Source organism: Heloderma suspectum, chromosome 1 (assembly GCF_057233095.1).
Source record: "Heloderma suspectum isolate Gila_16-S chromosome 1, 16-S_ref, whole genome shotgun sequence".
In the NCBI taxonomy this organism is placed as follows: domain Eukaryota; kingdom Metazoa; phylum Chordata; class Lepidosauria; order Squamata; family Helodermatidae; genus Heloderma; species Heloderma suspectum.
This window is the reverse complement of record NC_139458.1, coordinates 435,263,230-435,288,224: the sequence shown is the minus strand read 5'-3', so window position 1 is coordinate 435,288,224 and position 24,995 is coordinate 435,263,230. Positions and strand designations below refer to the sequence as shown.

Here is a 24,995-nt window from a genome sequence, read left to right as displayed (position 1 = left end):
CTCAGACTTGACTAAGATGCCCTGCAGGGGTCTTCTAATCCTACAAATCTATTCATTTTTAATATTTAAAGATTGCCATTTTCTAACTATAGCTGTTTTCTTTTTGTTTTTAAAAGCAAACTTCGAAATGGACGGGGACCTCCCCTCCGACACATTATTTGGCCTTCAGAACTATTTTCAAAACTCTATCACTTGATCTGCAAAAACAGGCAGAACTGTGTGTATATCATACTAAAACAAGTGTCAAGGTAAACCAAATTCTGCATGCATTACACAAGCAAATTTGCACAGTCTCATATTTTGCATCATCATAAGGACAGGAAAGAAGTTATACAAGGCACTGTAGCCCATCTCCACCACCAGCCGAAACTGTATTCAGGAATTCTTCAGGCGTCTGAGATTTCATTTGGCATTGCCCACACATTAAAGCTTCACAACCATAAGAGCTAGAAACTTTTTTTTTTTAAGGGACAGAAAAGATTCTCCATTAGCTGAATTCTGCAGACTTTGCCCTTTCTCTGTGCTTCTGCAGAAATGCTGCTGCAGAGGTCTGATTATAGGTCTTTGTTTTTATCTCTGCCACTAGAAATGCACGTCATACATGCCTTCAACTAACAAAACAGCTACTTATGAAGGAGCTGAAGCAGCATTAGTGCGTAGATCAGACATCGCCACACTAGAATCTGCTGCTTCATTTCTTCCCTGAGACTTAGCATTCAAATGAAGCGGCATCTCGGCACCACATACATCCCTACTTCTAGATTTGCTTGCTTTTGTGGAGACAAAGCAATGCACAACCCATAGCTGGTGGAAGTTAAATTTAGACTCAATGACCTTCTTCACCCAAATTAAAACAGCATTACCCAGGACTATATGGAAAATAGCTGCCTTTTTCAAGCAGTGCACAGATGTACGTGTAACATTATATTCTCCTGAGTGCAAGGGGGATGTACGTTTTCTAGAGAATTGGTCAATATGAGGTCAGAGATTAATGGAAACCAATACAAACCCTTCGATATATTGCAGAGGGTATTTATTTAATCAACCCCACTATTGATTACAATGCCATGTATAACATTTATTCCACTTCTATACCACTCAATAGCCAAAGCTTTCTGGGTGGTTCACGGCTGCAGGTTTATAGAAAGCAGAAACATAAGAGGCTCAATCTTAATCAAACCCTCTATTGCCAATAGAACAGATGAATTCCAGCAGAAACAGAAGCAGGCTGGTCTAAGAGGTAAACTGTGGTTTGGGATTTAGGGATGATATGGCAAGAAAAAGTTAAGATTGTTTTATCTGCTAAGAATTTTAGAAGCAGAGGGAGCAATCCTATGGTCGCTACACAGCGGCTAGATGGCCATAGGATATGCCATTTTCCAGGAACCAACCTCCCCCAACTTCTGCGCTGCCTCCAAACAGCCCTGTCCTCCATGCCCGCAAGAGGAGCGTGGAGTGGCTGGAAAGGGGCGTGGCTCGGGGTGTTCCGGGGTGGGGAGAGCGTAGCTGCTTGTATGACACACCTCTCTGCTCCGTCCTCCCACAACTAGACAGCTGCAATCGGCTGTCTAGCCGAAAAAGCAGGGCAGGTGAAGCAAGGAGGAAACGATCCCTCCATGCTTCTCCTGCTGTGCTTTGGATAGACGGTTGCCTCTGAGTTCGGATTGCGCCCTAAAGGTTTGTTCTATGGATGGTTTAATTTACATTAGTGGAGTTATCAGTTTCTGGCAGGAACAGCATTATTTCAACTAAGATAGACTTTATAAAAAGCTCAATTTTACATCGATAATTTACAGTTGTTGTTAAAGATACGTTTTATAATCAAAGAAGACATTTTAACCGAGGTTAATTTTAATTTCATTTTTATGGCAATATAATGTAAGTATGGTATACTAAAAGTTTGTTTGGTAAATATTGATAGACAGACAGTCAAAACACATAACAAGAAACAAATGTGTTATATGGTACAATTTGCATAAAGTAGTTGGTAAACAAGGACTTGTTATACGTTTGTTAATATTTATTTGAAGCATATATACTATTTTTATAATTATTAGATTTAATAGAAAGGACAATATAAAGAAGCATGTCTCAATCCCCATTATCATATGATATGAGTATGGTTTTTATCAAGGGTATGTGTTGTAAAGGAAAATAGCTCTAAATATCGTGGTTGAGAATTTTTAAAAATTGTATATGTAAACTTATTATACAACAAAAATATGTATATTTTTATATATTTTAAACAGTTCAATTGCTCCTGAGGAAGAGACCTAGTCTCGAAACACGTTGAGCATTTTAGAGATCTCCATAATAAATATTTTTATAGTCCACAAGTATTTTAGAGATCTGCATAATAAAGAAATCATTAATACAGTCCATACTCATTTTGGATTTTTTCCTTTTTGATGTTTTGTGCGTACAGCGCCTTCACAAAAATTACAACCTAAAAAATACAACGTAATAAAAAACCTAATATAAAATATTTAGCCTACAACATTTTAAAAAGTAAAAAAACCCAATTGCAATAATAGTCTGGGACATGATAAAAACAACTGATATTAAAAGCTCTGTCATATGCCGTCAAATGCCTGGGAGTCTTAAGGAGCAATCCTCTGGCCCACTAGACGATGTCTAGTGGGCCACAGGATATGCTCATTTCCAGGAACCAACCTCAGAGCCCACGCTCTGAGGCTGGTTCCTGGAAAACTGACCTCCCCCCTCGTCCATGCTGCCTCCAAGGCAGCGCGGAGAAGCCAAGTCCAAGGGGCGGGGCTGGGGGGCGTTCCGTGCCTGGGACAGCGGAGCTGCGTGTACGAAACATCCAATGTGTTGTATGGCAGCTTCCTCTCCCAGTTGGCCCTCCGCCGCTAGACAGCTGAAAATGGCTGTCTAGCAAAGAATAGCAAGGCAGGAGAGGCGTGGAGGGAACGATCCCCCTATGCCTCTCCTGCCTTGCTTTGGATCGGCGGTCGCCTCCGAGTTCAGAGGCGGCCACCTATCTAGTTAGGATTGTGCCCTTAACCTGGCACCAAAAAGTTGACAATGTTGGCACCAGGCAAAACTCACTGGGGAGAGTGTTCCACAATCGGAGAGCTACCACTGAGAAGGCCCTCTCCCTTGTTGCTACCCTCTGAGCCTCCTTTGGAGGAGGGCTTCAGATACTGACCACAGTGTCTGGGTAGGTTTATATCAGGAGAGGCACTCCATCAGGTATTACAATCCTGAGCCGAGTAAGGTTTCATAGGTCAAAACCAGCACCTTGAATTTGGCTCGGAAATGTACAGGCAGCCAGTGCAAAGGGGCCAGAACTGGTGATATATGCTCAAATGTTCAGATCTCTGCCACATTTGCAGAAGCTGTGACTTCCGAACAGTCTTCAAGGGCAGCCCCACGTAGTGCACATTGCAGTAATCTGTAACAGACTTTTAAGTTGTACAAGCTACCAACCGAATGCCATTCCAGACCTCCATTATACGTAAAGATGCCTCATACAGTCATCCCATTGATCATCGCACTCAGGATTATCTACTCTGACTCCAAGGAATTGTGGGATGCATTCCCCACAGAGTGGTGATCAGTCCCAACTCTCTCTGCTTTTAAAACCAGTGGGAAGACACATCTTTTTAACTTGCCTTTTACATTGTTTTTTGTTGTTTTTCATGTTTGAATGATGATTTGCTGCTGGTTTTAATGTTTGTGATGTTGTTTGTATTGTTCTGAGTGGTTGTCAAAACTTTGGTGGTTTTGACAGAAAGGCAATATAAAAATAGGCAGCGGTCTCTCTGAGACCTTCTACACAAGATTCTTTAACTGGAAGCAACAGGGACTGAACCATGGGTTTCATGCATTCTACAACTCAGCTATGTTTCCTCCTTATCATCCAATTATCACGGAAGATAAGGCTATCAATGGCTACTAGTCATGATGGCTATAAGCTCACCCCAGGATCAGAGACGCCAGGCCCCTGAATACCAGTTGCTATGGAGCATGAACGGGAGGGTGCTGCTTATTTACTTGATTTGTACCCCAACTTTCTATCAAAAAATGGCACCCATAGTATGCCTATGTACATCGGTTGCTGGGGTACATGGGCAGGAAGGTGCTGTTGCACTCATGTCCTGCTTGCAGGTTTCCCGTGGGCAGCTGGTTGGCCACTGTGTGAACAGAACGCTGGACTAGATGGACCCTGGTCTGACTCAGCACTTCTTATGTTCTTGAGGCTGAATACCTTATATTCATATGTTCTCACCATCCTGAGTACACCAAAGACTTGGTGAAGCTAAGAATCACTTTTCACCTTATCTGGTATGTAAAGAATCACTTCGTACCCTCTGGCAACAAAGGCAGATCCTTTTAGCCCAGAGCATGCTGAGAAATACTGCCACACTATCTCCTAAACCAGAAGCCCATCCATCTCAAACTGTTGAGCACCATACTTTTGCAGCCTGGCAAATAAATCCACAAAAATTACTACTCCCCCAAAGAGTTTTACTAGCCAACCTATACCTGCTTAAGGCATTTGAGGCCTAAAATAATAAAAGAACCTACTTTTATCAAATGTTCCCTGCCTGGCCACCTGGAGGCAGTTTTCATTTGTTCCAGATGACCAGGTGAGTGGCAGCTTACAAATCTGCCCAGGTACGTGGAAACAACCTCTTTGAACCTGTACAGCTGCTCAGATAGTCACTCAAGGCCCTTTTCCAGGTACCAAACAAATAAAACTTATCCAACATGCGCTCACTACAAAGGGGTTCCCCTCTAGTTATTTTCCTCATAAAAAGGCTCCCTACATTCAGCAATGATCCCTATGCTACAGCCCATAATATCCAGAGATACAGCACCAGTTGCCTTCCAATTGACACCTATTCCTTCCCCCTTGTCCCCCACCCACCAGCCAGAAGAACAAATTTACTTCAAAGTCCGAATACATTTTCTTCCAACAAGATGACATCTGAGCCTGCCTGAAAACTGGCCGTCACATTTGAAACAGTCATAGTTTATACTCTGGAAAAAACAGACAGGTTTGAGTAACTCCTCACACTGTGGTTGGAAATTTAAGTTGGGGAGGAGAGACACACATAGAGAGAAGAAGGCCATATTTATTTCTGTGCCCTATGGCATATATTTTCAGCACCTTATAAAAATGTAGCTAAAAATGACAAGCTGCATTTTAGGTTGGGAGCAACCCAGTCAGATCATCAACAGCCTTTTTCTCCCACCCCCCTCCAAAACCTCTTCAACCCCACCCCTCCCCTCCCCTCCCCATCCCATTCTTGCCAGCAGAGAACCAATTATCCTAATGTCACTTCTCTCCATCTCTCTCTTTTAGGAAAAGAAAACTTACCTGGCATCTCCTTTTGAAAGGTTAGTGTTCACTGGATGAAGAATGACCTTGTTGGCATCCACATCCACCACACACTTTGTATGCAGATCAATTTCTATTAGGAAAAAGCAGGAAAGAGGGAAATGTCACAGGCCAGAACGAACGGCACAGACAGTCAGTATTCCAACCCGAATACTTTGGCTCAGCTTGTAATGCACCCCACTGCTCACCCACAGCATCACAACTGCATGTCCTGCTGGCTCTGGCATTGTGCTTGGCCACAAGCATTCCATCGCTATCCCAGCTGCTTCTCCCAGCCCCAAAGAGCCAAGACAGGCCACCAGGATAGCACTTGCAGAGCTGCGTTCAGCAGGCAAGAGAGGCCAGAGGCTGGTGGTGGAGAGAAAGAGGGCAGGGGCTGCTGTACAGCTGCTTAGCCGGAGGCAGCCCATGCTAAGCCCGAGCGAGCAACAAAGGGGGCCTCTGCCCCACCACCACCTTTCCGAGCCCCATGTATACATTCTTGACACAGCTACACCCAACATAAAAGCTTTCTTCAAGCTGGTGCCCTCCAGATGTGTTGGACTACAACTCCCAACATCCCCCATTTTTGAATAAAATTCTTACAGAACAACAGCAACACCTCTGCCATGACAACGACATGTAATTTAGGGGCCTTCTCAGCAGAGACTCCTCACCTGGGGAACTCCCTCCCCGAGTTTTGTAAGCCACTTTGGAGAAAAAAATTATTTTGGAAAGCAGCCTAGAAATATGAGGAAAAAGAAATGAAGAAATAGAAATGATCTTCTAGTTGCCCCTCCCCAAACTTCCATTCCAAGACTCAGGGTGGATTATAGTGTTAAAAAGACACCAAAGGTAAATTCGACATCAAGTTAGATAAAACCACACTAAAACCTCATTGCCATTTAAATTGCAATCTTGGCCACCAAAAAGAAGTTCTCCCACTGTTTCCATAAGAAAGTTCTCCCAACGTTTCCATAACATCCTGGCTGGGGAACGCTCGAAGTTGTAGGGCTTTTTTCCCTCTAAACATGCATAGGATTCTGCCTTTAGTCACTCTGATCAGTTGGTTAGAGCAGTCTTCCTCAACCTGGCTGGGGATGATGGGAGTTGTAGTTTGGGAAGGCTGAGTCAGGGTGTTCCACTGGGACCTGAGATACCAGAGTTCAACTCCCCACTCAGCCATGAAGCTCACTGGGTGACCTTGGGCCAACCTCGCCTACCTCACAGGGATGCTGTTAGAATAAAATCGGGGGTGGGGGGAGTGACCACATATGCCACCTTGAGCTCCTTGGAGGAAAGATGGGATATAATTGCAATAAAGAAGAATACTAGTTCTTTTGTGATTTCCAGCAGATCATTGTTCCACCATTACTACATGTTAGCAATGTCCTGTTTGATGATCTGAATATTTTTCTATCCGGACCACCTTTGCGTTTTTATCCACGTAGAAGAGAGACATATTGGAACATAAACTGTTGACTGACCAACGTTTGAAGCTATTCGCTCACAGACTCTCACACTGAGCCCTGATCCTTCCCTGAACATTGCTTTCTCAACCCCATTCCTTGAGGAACCAAGGAGCAATGGATGGAGGGCTGGATCTCTTCTGTGGAGTTCTGGGTTCAAATCCACACTCTGCTTAACCTTCTACACGGGCCTAATGCACGGATAAAAATGGGATAACTCCCCCATGAGTTCAAGTACCCAAGGGCCAAATCCAATTTCAGAGAATCTCTTGGGGGCCACATTCTAGTGCTGGGTGTCGATAAAGGCAAAAGTGGTGGGGCCAAAAATACAAAAATAAATGCCAGCATATTGTAGCTTAAAGCTCTTAAAGCCAGATTGGGACCCCCAGAGGGCCAGATGGTTCTCCACCGCTGGTCTTAGAGGGAAGAAGGGATAGTAAGTTGACAAATAAGAGTAATGCAGGCAATAACTATGGCTGTTCCCCAGTCCTGCACCACTACGCTTTCCCCAGCACTTGTCCATAACAGGATATCTTAATTTTCATCCCTCCCCACTGCACCACATCAACCGTTTCAGCTTTCCAATGGATTCCTGCTTCTCTCTTTTCAATTGTGCTAAAAGTATTGCAACATTCACACAAACAAATGCAGGGTTGCAAGGCCTCGGGGACACAGCCAGGCCACAGACAGGGGGAGGGGACAGAAAAGATGGTGAACTGTCACCTAGCAGAGTCACCTGAAGAGGCATTCAGGAATCAAAGTGGCACCTGGCGGGGTTGTTGACTTACCATCACCTCCCCTCCTACCCCCAATCTGTCACTATGTAGGATCTGAAGTCATTCCTACTATAAGCTTACAAATACAGGAGACAAAATTCTCATACACTGCTTTATTGGGAGGCTGGGAACTCAAGAGACCAAATGACCAAACACCTAAAAAATCCCATGACACTAGTCCACAGGAATTCAGATATTTCTTGGCCCAATACAAGACCAACTCCTGAAAAAACCCACAGCTGAATTCCATACTGCTCCCCCTCCCTCAGCCTTACAGAGCTATGCATTGCCACCCAAGGCACAATGGAAAACTTTTTGAAAAGAAGGGATTGGTTCATTTACAAGTTAACCTGGTCATTAGAAAGCCATTCTTAGCAGCCAATTTGCCTGAATGAGATAAAGCCCCTCCACCTGGTGTCCTCTAGATGTTTTGGACTACAACTCCCAGCATTCTTAACTACTGGCCATGCTGTCTGGGGATGATGGTAGCTGTAGTCCAACCCATCTGGAGGGTGCCAGGTTGGGGGAAGGCTGAAATAAGAAATAACTCTGGAAGGGAAAATGATTGGGGGTGGGGTGGAAAAGTGAAATTCACAATATAGTTATCAGGTGGTTCTATTCTAGGTAAACCGGGAGTGTCATGTTCTCATCACCTTGGGAAATATTTACTCGAGGTGATCCGAAGCTGAGGCATCACTTCATATAGGAAATGAAGCCCACCTCAATTCTATGGAGACAACGAGGTCCAAAGGAACTCAGGGAGATCCTACATACGACAGTACCCATGTGGGATGAGAATACAAAAATGAGGGTTTTCCCCAAGTATAAACCCAGGCTCTAGCCTAGCGATGGCCAACTTGTGTATTCTTGGGCAACCCCCTCTATTCTACAGGCAGCAAGAGCTATCAGACCTCTTCACAGGTGATCAGGTACCATTATTAAGTTGGCACAACCAGGATGGTAAGAGCTTCCTAGGTACAAGCACTCAGATGGTATATATGGTCATTGGTGTATCTGTGTAGGGGAGAGAGGAGCTTTTATGCCTCTTTGCTTTTATGCAAGGTCTTCTATGTCCTGAAAGGCAGTTTAGAAATCTTTTAATTAATAACTAATAGCAATCAGACACTTCTGATATACCTTTATGCACCAAAACAGTGCAAACAGGAAGCAGGCATCCTGATATCTTGGACTTCAACTCCCAGCATCCCTGACCTTTGGCCATGCTGACAGGGGCTTCTGGGGGCTGAAGTCCCAAACAACTGGAGACCTACCTTCTGCCCACGCCGATCTACAGGACATTACAACAGCTGGGATAGCAAGGAACTTTAAGCACTCCGTACACTAGAAGAGGACAGCACTTCTCCTTTGCAGCACTGCTAGCTGAGGGATGGCAAACAGCTCTGCTTTGCACGCAGAAGGTTCCAGTGTGGTGTAGCAGTTCGAGTGTTGGGCTGGGACTTGGTACATCTGGGTTCTAGTCCCCACTCAGCCATGATGCTCACTGAGTGACTTTGGGCCAGTCACTGACTCTCAGCCCAATTTACCTCACAGGGTAGGGGATAACATAGAGAGGAGGAGAATCATGTATGCCGTCTTAGGCTCCTTGGAGGAAAAGGCGGGATATAAAGGCAACAAATAAATAGCCAAAGAAATCTCTGGCATCTTCAATTATGGGATGAAAGGTAATGGGAAACAACTCTGCCCTTAGAGAGCAGCAGCCAGTCAGAATACACAACGCTGACTGCGTTCACACGTAACACTAAGCCATGGTTTATGTTAACCAGCGTTTGTTGCTTTAGCCATGAATTATCTTGTAGGCAAGCAAACAAACTTAGCTTGTTTCCCCATTTCTGGTTTGTTTCTCTCCAGTCCGTTTTGCCAGCCTTGAAATTTTCAGGCTGCTCTTATTCATCTGTTTCAGTAGTGCTATCAGGCTAGAGATAAGCCATGGTTCAGACATCATAATAAGCCATGGTTTAAACAAGTCAGAGTTCATAACCAAACAACAAACTATGGGTTCTTTTTCTTGCTTGTTGTTGGTTAACAAACCATGGATTGTTTGTGGGGATGGGTTCAGAGACAACAAAAAGCCAAATTTGAACAAACCACACCATGGTTTAGCATTATGTGCAAACCAGGTCATTGTGCCAGATCAGGGGTGGGCAACTTGTGGCCATCCAGAAGTTTTGGCCTACAACTGCCATCAGGCCTTGCTAGCATAGCCCATGGAAAGGGATGATGGCAGTTGTAGGCCAAAATATCTGGTGGGCCACAAGTTGCCCACCCCTGTGCTAGATGGATCAATGGTCCAACTCTGTACAAGGCAGCTTCATATGCTCAAAGGAAATCTATATTGAGCTTCTGTTGATTACAATGGGCTATGTTGTTGTTGTTCAGTCGTTCAGTCGTGTCCGACTCTTCGTGACCCCATGGACCATAGCACGCCAGGCCTTCCTGTCCTGCGCTCTCTCCCGGAATGTGCTCAAGTTCATATTCATTGCATCCGTGATGCTATCTAGCCATCTCATCCTCTGCCGTCCCCTTCTCCTTTTGCCTTCAGTCTTTCCCAGCATCAGGGTCTTTTCCAGGGAGTTTTCTCTTCGCATTAGATGGCCAAAATATTGGAGCTTCAGCTTCATTATCTGTCCTTCCAATGAGCAGTCAGGGTTGATTTCCTTTAGGATGGACTGATTGGACCTCCTTGCAGTCCAGGGGACTCGTAAGAGTCTTCTCCAGCACCACAGTTCGAAAGCATCAATTCTTCGGCGCTCAGCCTTCCTTATAGTCCAGCTCTCACAGCCATACATTACTACTGGGAAAACCATAGCTTTGATTAGACGGACCTTTGTCGGCAAGGTGATGTCTCTGCTTCTTACTATGCTGTCTAGGTTTGCCATAGCTTTCCTCCCAAGGAGCAAGCGTCTTTTAATTTCATGGCTACAGTCACCATCTGCGGTGATCTTGGAGCCCAAGAAAGTAAAATCTGTCACTGCTTCCATTTCTTCCCCTTCTATATGCCAGGAAGTGATAGGGCCAGATGACATGATCTTAGTTTTTTTAATGTTGAGTTTCAAACCAGCTTTTGCACTCTCCTCTTTCACCCTCAACAAGAGGCTCTTGAGATCCTCTTCGCTTTCTGCCATTAGGGTGGTATCGTCTGCATATCGGAGGTTGTTGATAATTCTCCCGGCAATCTTAATTCCGACCTCTGATTCATCCAATCCGGCCACTGTAATATTTACTGGTACTTCTGGTATTAAATCAAACTGGTTGCCACAAATTGCAAACACTGTGCATACAGGCCTTTGTTCCACTACAGGGAGATGCCAGGAGTAGAGCAAAACTCCCACCTGTAGCCACAGTGAATTATGGTCAACAGCAGCTTCGAATTCATTACCAGATGTTCAGTTATGTATCCCTCCTATCTTTCTCATCTCTGTAGTTCATTATCACCTTTTAGTGGAAATCTTCCTTTTCTGCCTAACATCCTCCCCGATCTGGTTTTACTAGCAAAGAAAGGGGGGCAAGGACTATAGCCTTCTAAGAATTAAACATACATCTGGATTCCTAGCCATTTTAAGCATACACTAAATTTGGGGCAGGAGACATTCCAAGCTGATAACACCAAAACAGGTTTAGGAATTTGCTAACGAAACCTAGTAAGCCAGAGGTCCTGCCTGTACACCTTTGATCTTCCATGTTCATATGGTTATTGGGAAATGTTAAGATGTAGACGTTTGTTTTAGGATGTCAGCTTAGGAATCCATAACATAACAGCTGAACATCAGGAAAAACTTCCTGACTGTTAGAGCAATACAACAATGGAACCCATTGCTTAGGGAGGTGGTGGGCTCTCCCACACTGGAGGCGTTCAAGACGAGGCTGGACAGCCATCTGTCAGGGATGCTCTGACTTGGATTCCTGCATTGAGCAGGGGGTTGGACTCGATGGCCTTGTAGGCCCCTTCCAACCCTACTATTCTATGATTCTATGACTCTATAAATCATTCCGAACATCTTTCACAAAAGCCGTAGTGCCATTCCTAATCCAAGGGCAATGTAATTTGGCAAGAGATGTAGAACCCACCAGCATAATGGAAAACCTTCAGTGTCAGTGTAGTAACAAAGCAATGGATCCCTCCAACATGACTGATTTGATTAGATGTACATCCCTAAACATAGAGCAAAATTATCACTAAAAGACAGGCAAGCAGCTAAGTTTGCTTGTGAATTCGACTAGCCTCAAAACACCAGATTTATGGAGGATTGGCAAAAAGAGCAAGCTAGACAACGCTCTTTTTGTAGTGGGCGTCCTGTGGTCTCGGGTGCCCTGGCATTCACTCCAACTCTGTCCCCTTTCCTTCGTTTATAGTCGTGTACCAGCAGGGTCTGTGGCAATCTCTAACAGTGTCCGTTGCATGGTTAGAATATGGCACAACGCCATCACTCGCACTTTCCACCCATCAACCGCACAGCTCCTTTTAAGCTATGGATCTGCATTCGCCACACATATTTTTGGGCACAGTCTCAATATCACATCTTTGGCCATGTGCCAACTCTGGGAAGCCTCTCAAACAGCCTTCCCCAGCCTGGTGCCCTCCAGATGTTTTGGACTTCAACTCCCATCAGCCCTGGCCAGCACAGCCAATGTTCAGGAATTCTGGGAGTTGTAGTCCAAAACATCTGGAGGGCATCAGGTTGGGAACGGCTGCTCTAAGCTGTATACCAAGGACAGGTAACTTGTGGCCCTCCAGATGTTTTGATCTACAACTCCCATCATTCCTCACCATTGGCTATGCTGGCCAGTGCTGATGGGAGTTGTAGGGCAAAACATCTGGAGGGCCACAAGTTGCCCACCCCTGGCTTATACCATCAAAAAGGATGGTGTAAATCTGTTGCTGTATGGCTGCCAGTGTCAACCATATGGTTATCTCCGATTCTATAACACCCTTAAAGATGTGCAGAATGCTTGGCCATCACCCTGTTCATTCTTATAGCAACCCTGTGAAGAATACCACTGATACTAACTAACTGCCAATTGCCCTGGGGCTGCAAAAGCATGGAGAAGGATAGCTAGGACCTATCCACTGGCCAGAGAGCCAACTACCAGCAGTCTCTTTTCAAGGGCCATGGTCAAGGAAGAACTTTCTTGGGACCAAACAAACAGGCAGAACAATGTGAGCAAGCTTTGGAGATCACAATTGTACACATTTTTGTACACAAACACAATCATTGCCTGCCTAGATTTTGGAATGTTTTGTTATGCACCAATATGGCAGAGGGAGCAATCCTATGTAGATCGACGGTTGCCTCCGACCCCGGGGGTGACTGCCTATCCAGCGCAGGGCGGAAGGAGTGGTGAGGAGTGGATCTCCTCCTCGCTCCCCCTGCCCTGCTTTCGCAGCTAGACAGCTGATTTTGGCTGTCTAGCCACAGGGCCTCGGGGCGCAGGAAGTGGCGACTGGACAACACATGGCATGCGTTGTACCAGCATTTCCAAGCTCCCCGCCCCAGCCCACCCCGGAACACCCCATTTTTGCCACTCCGCACTGCTCTTAGGAGCGCAGAGCACAGGGCCGTTCCGTGCTACCTACGAGGCAGCGCAGGAGAGGGTGGGGTCAGTTCTCTGGGAACCAACTCGGAGCATGGGCCCCAAGGTCAATTCCCGGGAACCGACCTATCCTATGGCCGCCTAGCCGCTGGGCGGCCATAGGATTGCGCCCCTACTTTGTTTTAATTGTCCAAGAAGTCACTGCCTTCTGCAGAACACAGGGGGAAGAGAGAAACTTCTTTCTCTTTTTTCTCCTTTCCCATTTTAAAATGGGGAAAACTAAGCATTTGTGTAAAACCATGTGAACTCTTAGAAAAGAGCAGGATATTAATCTAAAGAAATCACATTTTCATATTGCACATAGGCAACATAGGGTGTGAAGGCTCAGGGCTACTTACTGAGTTAGTTCATGAACACACAGAGATCTGAACCCAATCCTAAATCTGATCTGCACACTATGCTATGCTACCTCTTCTTTTCAGTAAATATGGCTCGTCGAGGGTATTTAGAATTATCCTGAATAGGAGATGTATAAAAGCAACACAAGTGTGGTTACAGCTTTCCAGGATATCCACCTGGAAAGCTGTATCCCGACACCTCATGAAACAATTACCGTTTCTCTGGATTATTTGGGGATGAGAGATTGGATTAAAATGCTGCCTCTTATGCAGCTGTTATTAAAATTAAATCAAACACAGAACTAATAAAAAAAATGGAAGTGGCTTCAAATCAAACAATGCAAAACAATTTACAATACTGAGCACCGCGCTCATTATCACAAAAGGAAGGCGAGGTTAAGCACTACTCCCACTACAGAGAAGGAACTGAGAACCAAGGTGAATGGCATGCCCAAGGGCACTTGAGCCTGGAAATGCAAAAATTTGGATGGGTTTAACCTTACAGAGAAGACTGCAATTAGAACAACTGTTTTCAAGCTTCCTACTGTTGGGGAGAAGATGCTGATGCTAGGGAAAGTGGAAGGCAAAAGGAAGAGGGGCTGACCAAGGACAAGATGGATGGATGATATTCTGGAAGTGACGGACTCGACCTTGGGAAGCTGGGGGTGGCGACGGCCGACAGGAAGCTCTGGCGTGGGCTGGTTCATGAAGTCACGAAGAGTCGGAAGCGACTGAACGAATAAACAACAAAAAACTGTTGGGGAACCCTTTCTCCATCAATTTGTCAGGTGAGGTCCCCCTGCATCACAAGTACAAGACGTCTGCATATTGTAGAAGATTCCAGGGTGCAAACACCCTCTGCCAGTTGGTGATGCCCCAAAGTGACATGGTGCATTGTAAGTATGTGCAACCCTCTCCCGTAGCTGACTACTGCAAGAAAACATCAGTAATGGGGGACAAACTATACTCAGGCCAGTCTGTCTGCTACTACCAATCTTCTCATGAAGGTCCCTTACCCGCCCACCTCAGTTCAATCAACTTCTGAGAAACCTCAAGATTCCAAAGACTGAATACCACAAAGACAAAACATTTGGGTCAAATTTGGCCTGACAGTGAATGTTTGAAGAACAGTTCCTCCACAGAGGTTTTTTATTATGTCTTATTTATTCTGGAATTAAGTCCTGTTGCTGTAAACAGATGCCAGTTGGCGTTAAAAAGAAAGAGTGCGAGAGAAACGAGAAACTTTTAAAAGAGAGATGCCAAAGCATCACCACTGATCAGGGAAACCAAGTCTAAAACGCATGTAAAGTGAGATAACCACATCTCCCCTTGATTTCCTCTGCCAACACATGCTGTTTTTTCAAGCAGCTTTGCTGCAGCTCTATCCCCAATTAAGAATGAAAACTGAACTGACTCTGTGGTGACACAGAGAGAAGAAACCCAGAAAGCCCACAGCTTGTATGCAACACATTGCCAAGAGCACCAACCAAGGGCGCACAATCCATTGGATCTTTCTCCTGCGCAAGCCTCGTTGAAGTGAACGGGAGCAGCACAAAAGCACTCTTGCGACGCTCCTGTTCCTTTCAACGTGGCTTGCACAAGAGACGTTTCCACTGGATTGTGCCCAAAGTAAACAAAAATCAAGAGGATTTCTCCTACAGTTTCAGTGACTAGACCTGCAGTGCCATGCACACTTACCTGGGAGTAAATCCCATTTAAACCACAGGGGTTTACTTCCAAGTAGACATGTGCAGGATTGTACTGCTAGTCAGCCTGATCTTATTTAAGCAACAGGAAACAGAGAGATTGGGGAGTGGGGTCAGGAGATGTCCAGAGCAGCAAAGCTTACACCAAAGCTTCTGCTCAGCCTGACGTGCTCTTTTCCAAATGTTACATAACAATAAGAGTCCATAAAATTTTCAGACCATGGTAATTAGTCTGTTAATTATGCATGAGTACATCACCTGGAAAACATACAATACTTTTACCCAGGTCTCCACTGCTAGGCAAATTAGAAATCCAAAGGGGGATCATGTTCCCTTCGCCTCTTTGCAGGTGGGGGACAGAAATATAAAGATGCATCTTTTTGAGCCCTAAATGTTTTTATGGTACAGTAAAACTAAATCTTTTTACTAGGCTTCAGCAGTATGCGAACCGAGAACTACCGGAAGTACAAGCGGGGTTTCGAAGAGGCAGAGGAACTAGAGATCAAATCGCCAACATTCGCTGCATCATGGAGAAAGCAAGAGAATTCCAGAAAAACGTCTATTTCTGCTTCATTGACTACGCTAAAGCCTTTGATTGTGTGGATCACAACAAACTGTGGCAAATTCTTAAAGAGATGGGAGTACCAGACCACCTTACCCACCGTACGAGGGTCAAGAAGCAACAGTAAGAACCAGACATGGAACAACTGAGTGGTTCAAAATTGGAAAGGAGTACGACAAGGCTGCATATTGTCACCCTGCTTATTTAACTTATATGCAGAGTACATCATGAGAAACGCCGGGTTGGATGAATCACAGCTCGGAATTAAGATTGCCAGGAGAATTATCAACAACCTCCGATATGCAGACGATACCACCCTAATGGCAGAAAGTGAAGAGGATCTAAAGAGCCTCTTGTTGAGGGTGAAAGAGGAGAGTGCAAAAGCTGGTTTGAAACTCAACATTAAAAAAACGAAGACCATGGCATCTGGCCCCATCACTTCCTGGCATATAGAAGGGGAAGAAATGGAAGCAGTGACAGATTTTACTTTCTTGGGCTCCAAGATCACCGCAGACGGTGACTGTAGCCATGAAATTAAAAGACGCTTGCTCCTTGGGAGGAAAGCTATGGCACACCTAGACAGCATAGTAAGAAGCAGAGACATCACCTTGCCAACAAAGATCCGTCTAATCAAAGCTATGGTTTTCCCAGTAGTAATGTATGGCTGTGAGAGCTGGACTATAAGGAAGGCTGAGCGCCAAAGAACTGATGCTTTCGAACTGTGGTGCTGGAGAAGACTCTTACAAGTCCTCTGGACTGCAAGGAGGTCAAATCAGTCAATCCTAAAGGAAATCAAACCTGAGTGCTCATTGGAAGGACAGATACTGAAGCTGAAGCTCAAATATTGTGGCCACCTAATGCGAAGAGAAAACTCTCTGGAAAAGACCCTGATGCTGGGAAAGACTGAAGGCAAAAGGAGAAGGGGACGGCAGAGGATGAGATGGCTAGATAGCATCACCAATGCAATGAATATGAACTTGAGCACACTCCGGGAGAGAGCACAGGACAGGAAGGCCTGGCGTGCTATGGTCCATGGGGTCACGAAGAGTCGGACACAACTGAACGACTGAACAACAACAACAACAAAAACTAAATCTTAAAAATAAGTTTAAAGTGTTTGTTTTCTGCTTACCCAAGACTAAAATTTTTAATTCAACTGACAATTTGTTGACCCAACAATGAAAGGTATCAACATGCTCTAAAGTCCTGCATTCTATTAATCCTTTATCTAACAGTGTTAATGTTTCAGGTTGCTGTTAAAGACAGAGAAGCACAGCTAGTAATTTTTTATTTTAAGATGACAGGAATCCTCTTAACTGTGCAGAAGATGACATGTGGGCTACAGAACGAGACCCAAGAGTTTCATTTAAAATAAGCTAACTACATTCCCTCAAACCAAACATATTTAACTCACAACCGCAACAGAGTGCCGAGACTCACATAAAGGCTGCTGCGATCACAAGCTTTTGGCAGACCCCGTTCTATTTTAAGCACGTCAAAACAAACTACATAGCCACGTGCTTTGCTTCTCCATCGCAGTTTCCTAAGATTTCACTACTTCGGACATGCAAGTCAGTTTATGAGCAGAGGGCACTCAAAGCCAATTAACAAACTGTGTTAAACCTCCCCATTTTAAAAAGGATAATTAAGAACAGAATCCACCGGCCTTTCTCATGCAACCAGCAGATTGTTGAGTGTGCCACTTTGTTTATAAACATAATTAGTCTAACAAAGAGGATTCAGTGCTTATAATCAAAACTTCTGCTAATATTTACATATGTGCTCATCACCTTTCCAAGATGTACAACGCAACAGCAACAAAACCAGAGATCGAACACACGGCAATAGAAGCACAAATTGTGCAGGAAAGGGTGTTAACCACTTTCTATAAACTGGTTCTTGGTTAAACTATGGAATGTAGTGCACACTGTATAATTAAGAACCAGCACAAACAAAAACAAGAGGACCTGCCCCGTCGAAGGCCACACCTATCTCATTCCCCTCCACCAGCAAGTCCCCATAAGCCACAGACTGAGAACTAGCAATCCCACTGAGGGCCTACAGCCCAATTTTGCGGCTCATCAATCCAGCCCAACACCAAGCATGAAACTATGGTTTAGCGCTGCCCTTCCAACTTTGGTTCCCAAGATGTTCCTGGACTACAACTCCCATCGTCTCCAGCCAGCATGGCCAGTGGTCAGGAATGATGGGGACTGTCGTCCAACAACATATGGGGACCCAAGATTGGGAAAGGCTGTTACCTGCACAAGCTTTGGGTTCGTGCACACATACCCTTCCTCGCATGGTCATGAGGAGATCAGAAGCTTTTACTTCTCTTTTAAATGAAGTGTGGTTTGTTGTTATGTGCAAACTGAGAACTGTGGTTATTCTTAAGTGGGGCATATAGCCCACTAGGGCTCGATCTACAGATCTTCGGGGGGCAATCACAATTTTAAGGCAGCACCTTCTCCCCACGTGCAATGGCTCCTGGTCTCCAACAGAGGAATTGCATGCCGCTCTCGCCACCCAAGCGGAGGAAAAATGAACCACAAAAATACTCTTCCTTCCATTTACAATGAGACTAAGAAATACGTGTGATGAGCTTTCAGAAAGCAAACAACAGAGGGGCACTTTAATAGCAGCAAAGGCAAGAGAGAAAGAGACGTTCTCCAAAAAAGTGCCAACTGGGCTCAAATAAACTTAATGTTAAGGAGTAGGACATCAAGGAAACAAGCCAAGATCAGAAACCAAGGTTGAAAGCTGGTTTGTTTTCCTAACGCAGCCTTCCCCAACCTGGTGCCCTCCAGATGTGTTGGACTATAACTCCCAGCATCCCCCATTCAACTATATTGTAGTTGAGAATGTAGCAAAAGCTTCTGATCTCATGGCTGTATCAGAGGGAGTGCCCATTCATGTATCTGGAAATCACAGTCTAGAATTGCATCTGTACGCAGCCATAGAAGAGAGCAATTATACGGTGACCAGGATCTGCCCCCCACTAACTCTGCCCCTTTGACTTCATACTTTTGCAATATATAACTGCCCCTCTCGCCGTCGCCATCAGCTAGCCAGCACTATGCTGCTTAGAAATGCCACTGAACACACACTTGTCTCCTGATGCGAAACAAGTACATCACGTGTATGGATGGCGAGCACGTTCTGTCAGCTTGCTGTTGTTGGTTATGAGCTTGTGGAAAATACTGGAAAATGATAAAGGCGCCTTTACAAAAGGGAAAATGATAAAGGCGCCTTCACAAAATACATCTCCACACATGGATTTCTCTGACGCCAAGCCAATGTGTACAAATTATTGCAAGGGAATATTCTGCAGGGGGAAAAGCACAGCGCTTGGTTTCTTCAAATTAGACTGTGCAGATCTTTACAAACTCAAATCAGAGGTTTTAATGGACCGATCTGTTTGTACATTTCCCAGCTTGCTAATCCATAGTTTAGCAGCCAGGAATGGCTGTCAGGACCACACACTCCCCCCTCACCTCCTCCCTTCCTCCTCATGCCAATCTTGGTTAATTTAAAGTACAGTTCCCCATTACATCTCAAACTGGAAAATGTAGCTTAATGTCAGTTTACTCACCAGAATCTTAAAACAATTGTTTGTATGCCATGCAGGTTAGTAACCTAACATTAAACCACAGTTCCCTGTTTTGCGCATAACAGGGAACAGTTGTTTAAGCTAACCAGGACTGGTGTGTGGAGGAGGGGAGAGGAGGGGTGAGCAAACAGTCCTGATGCTCATTCTCAGCTGCTCAGCTATCCTTTAGCAAGCCAGGAAATGTACATCCAAATTGGGCCTTTGACTGTTCCCAGCAAGCTGATTGGTACTATATCCAAGCCAATACCTTTGGAAGGTGAAAGAGGGAGTCAAAATGCCAGAGATCTGAACATATGGCCACAGGGAATGGAAATATTTGTAGCCCAACACATGGATCAGTAAGCCATTTTCTCCAGATAAGGCTATTGTTGGAGTAAACAATGGCATACATTGGACGCCATTCACTTCAGCCATTCCTTTGAAGTGACTGTTCAAGCATTACACTCAAGCCCAAGAGAGATAGGATTGATACAGGAATCTCACCCCCCAAAAAGCATTTCCCCTTAAAAATCCACCCATTAAAGAAACAAGCTCAATTTCACATATACACACACACACTTTAGATGTAATACAGACATATGTTGATAACATGTATGCACTATATATGATTTTTCACAAAAATTAAGAAGCGCTGTCTTTAGTTAGAGACTCCACTATGAATTTTTAAATTTCTCTTTATATTTTTAGAGAGCAATCCTATGGTCCCTGGGAGTGTCCCAGGAACCCTACAATTTTTCAGAGTCCCTCTCTCAAGGCTGTAGACACTGCTACAACCTCAGAAGGGGGACTCTGGGATCCCATCCCTCCGCTCACCCCCTTGCAGCTGCCTCGGAAAGAACCGCAGTGGCTGTTTCCCAAGGTTGCAAATGCGAATTTGGGGAGGGAGGAAAAAGGGGGCGTTCTGGAGGGTGGAGAAAAGCCAGGATCCACTGTATCCTGTAGCCTCTCCAGCTCTGGCCCACCCCCAGCAGTGCGACTCCTTTGGACAGGCTCAGAGGCTCGTCTAGAGGATAAATCGAAAAAGGAGGATGGAGAGATGAAAGTTGGCTCTGTTGCTACTCCTGCCCTGCCCTGCCCTGCCAGCAGCAGCCTGGCAGGGCACAGGATTCTTGGAAGCCTGGGAGAGCAGAGGCTTCCTCCCGACTGGTGCACACTTCATAGGACTGGGCTCTAAAAATGTGTTTATACATCACACACTTAGAATGAAAGCAGATACAAATTTCAAAGAAATACAGTACGCATGACAAATGTAAGGCTATTCACCCTTCCCACGTTATCAGCTTCACAACTTTAAAGGAAGAGGAGACCAAAATGGTTGCATCTGCATTAAAACTATAATCTCCAACCAAGATGTGAGACTCTAGGCCACTATGGTTCTCATGCTGCCCCTGCATATGCCGACCACCACCTTATAAAGGGTGGAGACAGAGTGCGTGCATTTTTGGAAGGGAGAGTAGAAGGGGCTGTACCCTTGCGGTCAAGTGGTGAGCAGAAGCCAGCCACAGTGATCAGTGAGAGATGGAGCAAGCTGCCTGTTTCCTGCCACCAAATCTCCCTTACCCACTTTTCCAAAATCTCCCTAACCCACAGGGAACTTCCATGTACAAGCCCCTCACCATACCATTAAGTTGCCTTGCTGCCCTTTAGCCAGACACCAAGTCTGTCCCAACAGTTTAGAACTGGGGGCAAGGAGGAGACTGTGGCCATGCCAAGGACGAGGTCAGCATCTGCTTGCAATCTCTCTGGGAGCCCTCGGATCAGAACAGGGCTGCAGTATTCCCCCCCCCCGCTCCCCAATAAATATAGACTACGGGTGACACGGCTGCTGCCTGCAGGACTGACACTTTACATCAGATACCTAATGAATACATTTTATTATAAAACTACATTATTATAAAATTACAGGAAGCTCTGGCCTGGGCTGGTCCATGAAGTCAGGAAGAGTTGAAAGCGACTGAACGAATAAACAACAACAATTATTATTTTGTTGCTGTTTTTGCTTGGAAATGGCCAAATCTGAGGAAACGAGGCAGCTAAAACTGTAACAGCCTCATTGCATTTTCTGGAGGGGTGGGGAAGTGGGGGGGGGGGATAAAACTGTTTTGTTCAGAGCCTAATCTAATACTTACTTGACTTACCCCTTGACAAGCCTGAGGGCTCATGCAAAACATCTACACGAGCCCTCAGGCCTAACTGTTAAAAAGACAAGAGTATCAATAAGTAATAAGGGAACAGATGTGCATGCTATTCTCCAGACCCAGAGCAGAAACCTGACCGCCCCCCTGCCCCCAGGCACTTACAGCTCCACAGTTAATAAAAAGGGTGTTCAGAAAACAACACTTCAAAAGGGTTGCGCCTATCAGGCTTTTTGTCGGAAAAACCTTGGCAAACAACTGTTAAGAGTAAATAAATGAATAACAACTGACATTGCCTGAGTTCATGATCATGCTCTAAACTTTTTTCAGAAACTCTGCTATGTGAGCAAATCACTCCCTGCTACAGACTGCAGGCTGAGCGCACCTTACAAAAGTACACAGGAGAGTTTATGCCTGAGTCAAGATCCAAACTGGGGGCTCCTGGTTCGGTCTCTAAGCCACCAGCAATCCCGCACAGCAAACAGAGCGCATCCCACATTTGGCACCCAAGAGTCTTGTAATAGGCAAAGTTGAACAACTACCTCTTTGAAATATGGATTTCCTTTGCCCTCAGTTAATGCAGGGGACACAGCACACCAGCTTTTAGGGCTTGTCTATACATGTGCGGGGGGCGGGCAGGGGGGGCAGAGGGACCCTGTGTTTCAGATGTGTTACAACACCCCAGAACGCTGTGCAACAGAAATGACATGTGCTAACTAACATCTAGGTTAACCTCAGCTAGTTAAAACGCATTCATAAAAATGCCATCACGCACCCGTATATGCCTTTTAACAAGTTTAAAAATCCTTGCAACTCCCCCCACCCCGCCCCGCCCCTTTAAACATTGCCAGAGAATGACACTTGACGTCTAACTACCTTAACAGGACACACCTCAGTTGTAATATGATGAGACAACCTCCCTTTACCTCCATGCAACTCCTACTACCTCATCCTGTGTTGATACCTGTGGAAAACCAGCCAGCAAAACATGACTTGCAACCGCAGCCGCTCACACAGTTTCAGATTTCGCACATCATGCACACGCACACACTTCCTAATGTGAGTTTGATTGAATTGCGATCTCATACAGTAACTGAATTTGGTTTTAATTGAGAAGGTTTAATGCCCAGGGCAACAACACAAGTATGTGTAGTTGCAAGGATGAGCAGGAGGAACTATTACAGCACTGGGAAGACGCGAAGATGAGGAGGCTTAAAAAGAGCAGAAAAAATCACCCCAGAGGAGGGGAAGGTGAACTTCCCGAGAAAAAGGGAAGGGAACCAGAAGACAACACAGCCTCTCAGTATCTCCCCACGCAAGTATCTCCCGTGACAAGGTGTACCTGACGCGCCCTCTCCGCCAAGCTGGTGATAGCGCCTTAGTGCAGGGAGCCCTATGACCTCTCCCCGCATTCCTCCAGCCCCCAATATTGGGTCGAGAGGTGGATCTTTGGGGAGGGGGATTCCCTCCCTTCTCCCCCACGCCGGCCCACAGAGGTTGCTGACGGTGGGGCACTATCCCATGCCCCCTTAAAGTTTGGCCCACACATCTTCTTAGTTGCTTGCCCTTCCCGTGTGGCCCTGGGACCCTGCAGCCCCAGTGCAAATGGGGTACATGTGAAGCTGCCCCATCTTGAGTGGAACCACGAATCCATCCAGCCCAGCACCGTCCGCTGGGAGCGCTGCTGGTGCCCGTCAAAGGCCTTCCCCGGGCATGCCATCTACCTGGAGACCCCGAGAAGTTAACCATGGGACCTTTCACCACCAAGCTCTGGCCTCTCTTTTACGTCCTCAAAGTATGGGAAAGTGGGTCTCTTTCTGCCCCCCTTCCCTTTGGAGAGGGGTTCTCGCAGAAGCATCTCCCCACCATCCTTGATCAGGATGTCCGCAAAGAGCGTTTCTGGCTGGCAGGATCTCACTCCGTCTTCCCCTAGATGTTGGGGACACTCTCCCGCTCCAGGCCAAAACCTTCTTGCCCTCTTCTCTTCACATCTGGGGGAGGGGGTGTCTTTCCCTCCAGGCCGCTACGTAAGCAGGGGCCACTAGTCACTGCCCAACTTGAGGGCTGTCAAATTAGCATGTCTGCAGGGTCTTCGTTCTTTCCCCCTCCCACAGGCTTAGGGCGGGGAGCGGGGGGAGAGAATCGCCCTTCGTTCTCCCTGTGCCCCTTTGGAACGGGGGTATCGCCTCCCTCACACTTTTATTGGGGGCATCTCTCCCTCCTACTCCGGGAGGTGGTCACCCCGTGACACTCCAGTTCCACTTCCCTCTCTCCCTCTCAACATCCTGAAATGGGACATGTCCTCCCGCCCCCCCCCGCTGTAGCATTTAAGGGGGGGCTTTCTTCACCCGCTCCTCTCCCAAGGCCCCTCACCGGCCTCCTGGGGGACGGCCGCCTCCCCGCCCATTTCAAGTCTGTCTTCACCCTCAGCACGCCTGGAAGGGGGGGGCTCTCCTTTCTCCCCCCTCCTTCACCCCCCACCTGCTTGGGGTCACAAACGCCCCCTCCCGCTCCCCCCAAGTCTACCCACCACCACCGTTTGGGGAGGGGGCTCACCCCCCTACACTTTTCCTCAGTGTGTGCCTCCCCCCAGCAGAGAGGGGGTGTCTCCCCCCATATTTCTGAGGGGGGTCCTCATCTCCCTATCGCTCCCTCTCAGACGGTTTAAGGGCGGGTGACACGTCCTTCCCCACACCGGGGGGAGAGCAGGTAACCATCTCGGGGGGCCATCCTCCCCCCCACAACCTTTGGGGGTCTCCTCCCTCCCCATTTTTCTCCCTCGGGGGCTGCTCCTTCTCGCCGGCGCTTTGGGGTCGGCCTCCCCGGCGCCCCCATCGCCCCCAACTCACCCCTCCTGCTCATGGGCCGGACCCGCACCGCCACCTTCACTTTGGAGCCCCCCATCTCGCCGGCGCCGCCGCTCCCCGCGCCGCCGCTCCTCGGGCTTCCGCCTTCGCCGAGCAGAGCGGGGGCGGAGAGAGCGGGGGAGGAGCGCGGCCGCGGGACGGGCACGACCCCCGCGCGGACTACATCCCCCGGCATGCTGTGCGCCGCCACCCGCGGCTTCCCCTCCTCGGCCGCCGTCGGGCAGCGGCGCCCGCCGCCTGGCGGGAAATGCAGTCCGCGCGGCTCTTCCCGGGGATTCGCGGGGCAAAGGGGCGGAGGGCGCGACTGCAGCGCCGCCGCGGCGCGTTCTGGGGATCGTAGTCCGGGCAAACCTCGGCGCGGGCGCCGCGAGGGGAGAAGGGCAGAGCCCGGCCCGGCGGCGGCGCGCAGGCTGGCGCGTGTCGTTGCAGGCGAAGCCCGCCCGTCGCCTTCCAGGGGCGTCGGACTACGAGGCCCAGCACCCCGCAGCCCGCCATGCTCGCGGGGGATGCTGGGGGCTGTAGTCCGACGCCTCTGGAGGGCGACGGGCCGCGGAAGGTCCGCGGCGAGAGATGCG

At 46.9% G+C, this 24,995-nt stretch overlaps 1 protein-coding gene across 5 annotated transcripts in view; it reads right to left on the bottom strand.

The window, feature by feature from the left end:
• Positions 1-24,599, bottom strand: part of KIF13B (kinesin family member 13B) — a 193,385-nt gene extending 168,786 nt beyond the window's left edge. For 3 of the 5 annotated variants that reach the window (XM_084829433.1, XM_084829429.1, XM_084829431.1), the window contains exons 1-2: positions 24,403-24,599; positions 5,348-5,441 (exon numbers count right to left, since the gene is read on the bottom strand). In XM_084829433.1, the coding sequence (XP_084685559.1) occupies positions 5,348-5,441; positions 24,403-24,595 (287 nt within the window). In that variant the 5' untranslated portion in view covers positions 24,596-24,599. The remainder of the gene's footprint in view (positions 1-5,347; positions 5,442-24,402) is intronic. The other 2 variants (XM_084829428.1, XM_084829430.1) reach the window with 1 other exon arrangement.
• Between the last annotated feature and the right edge of the window lie 396 nt (positions 24,600-24,995).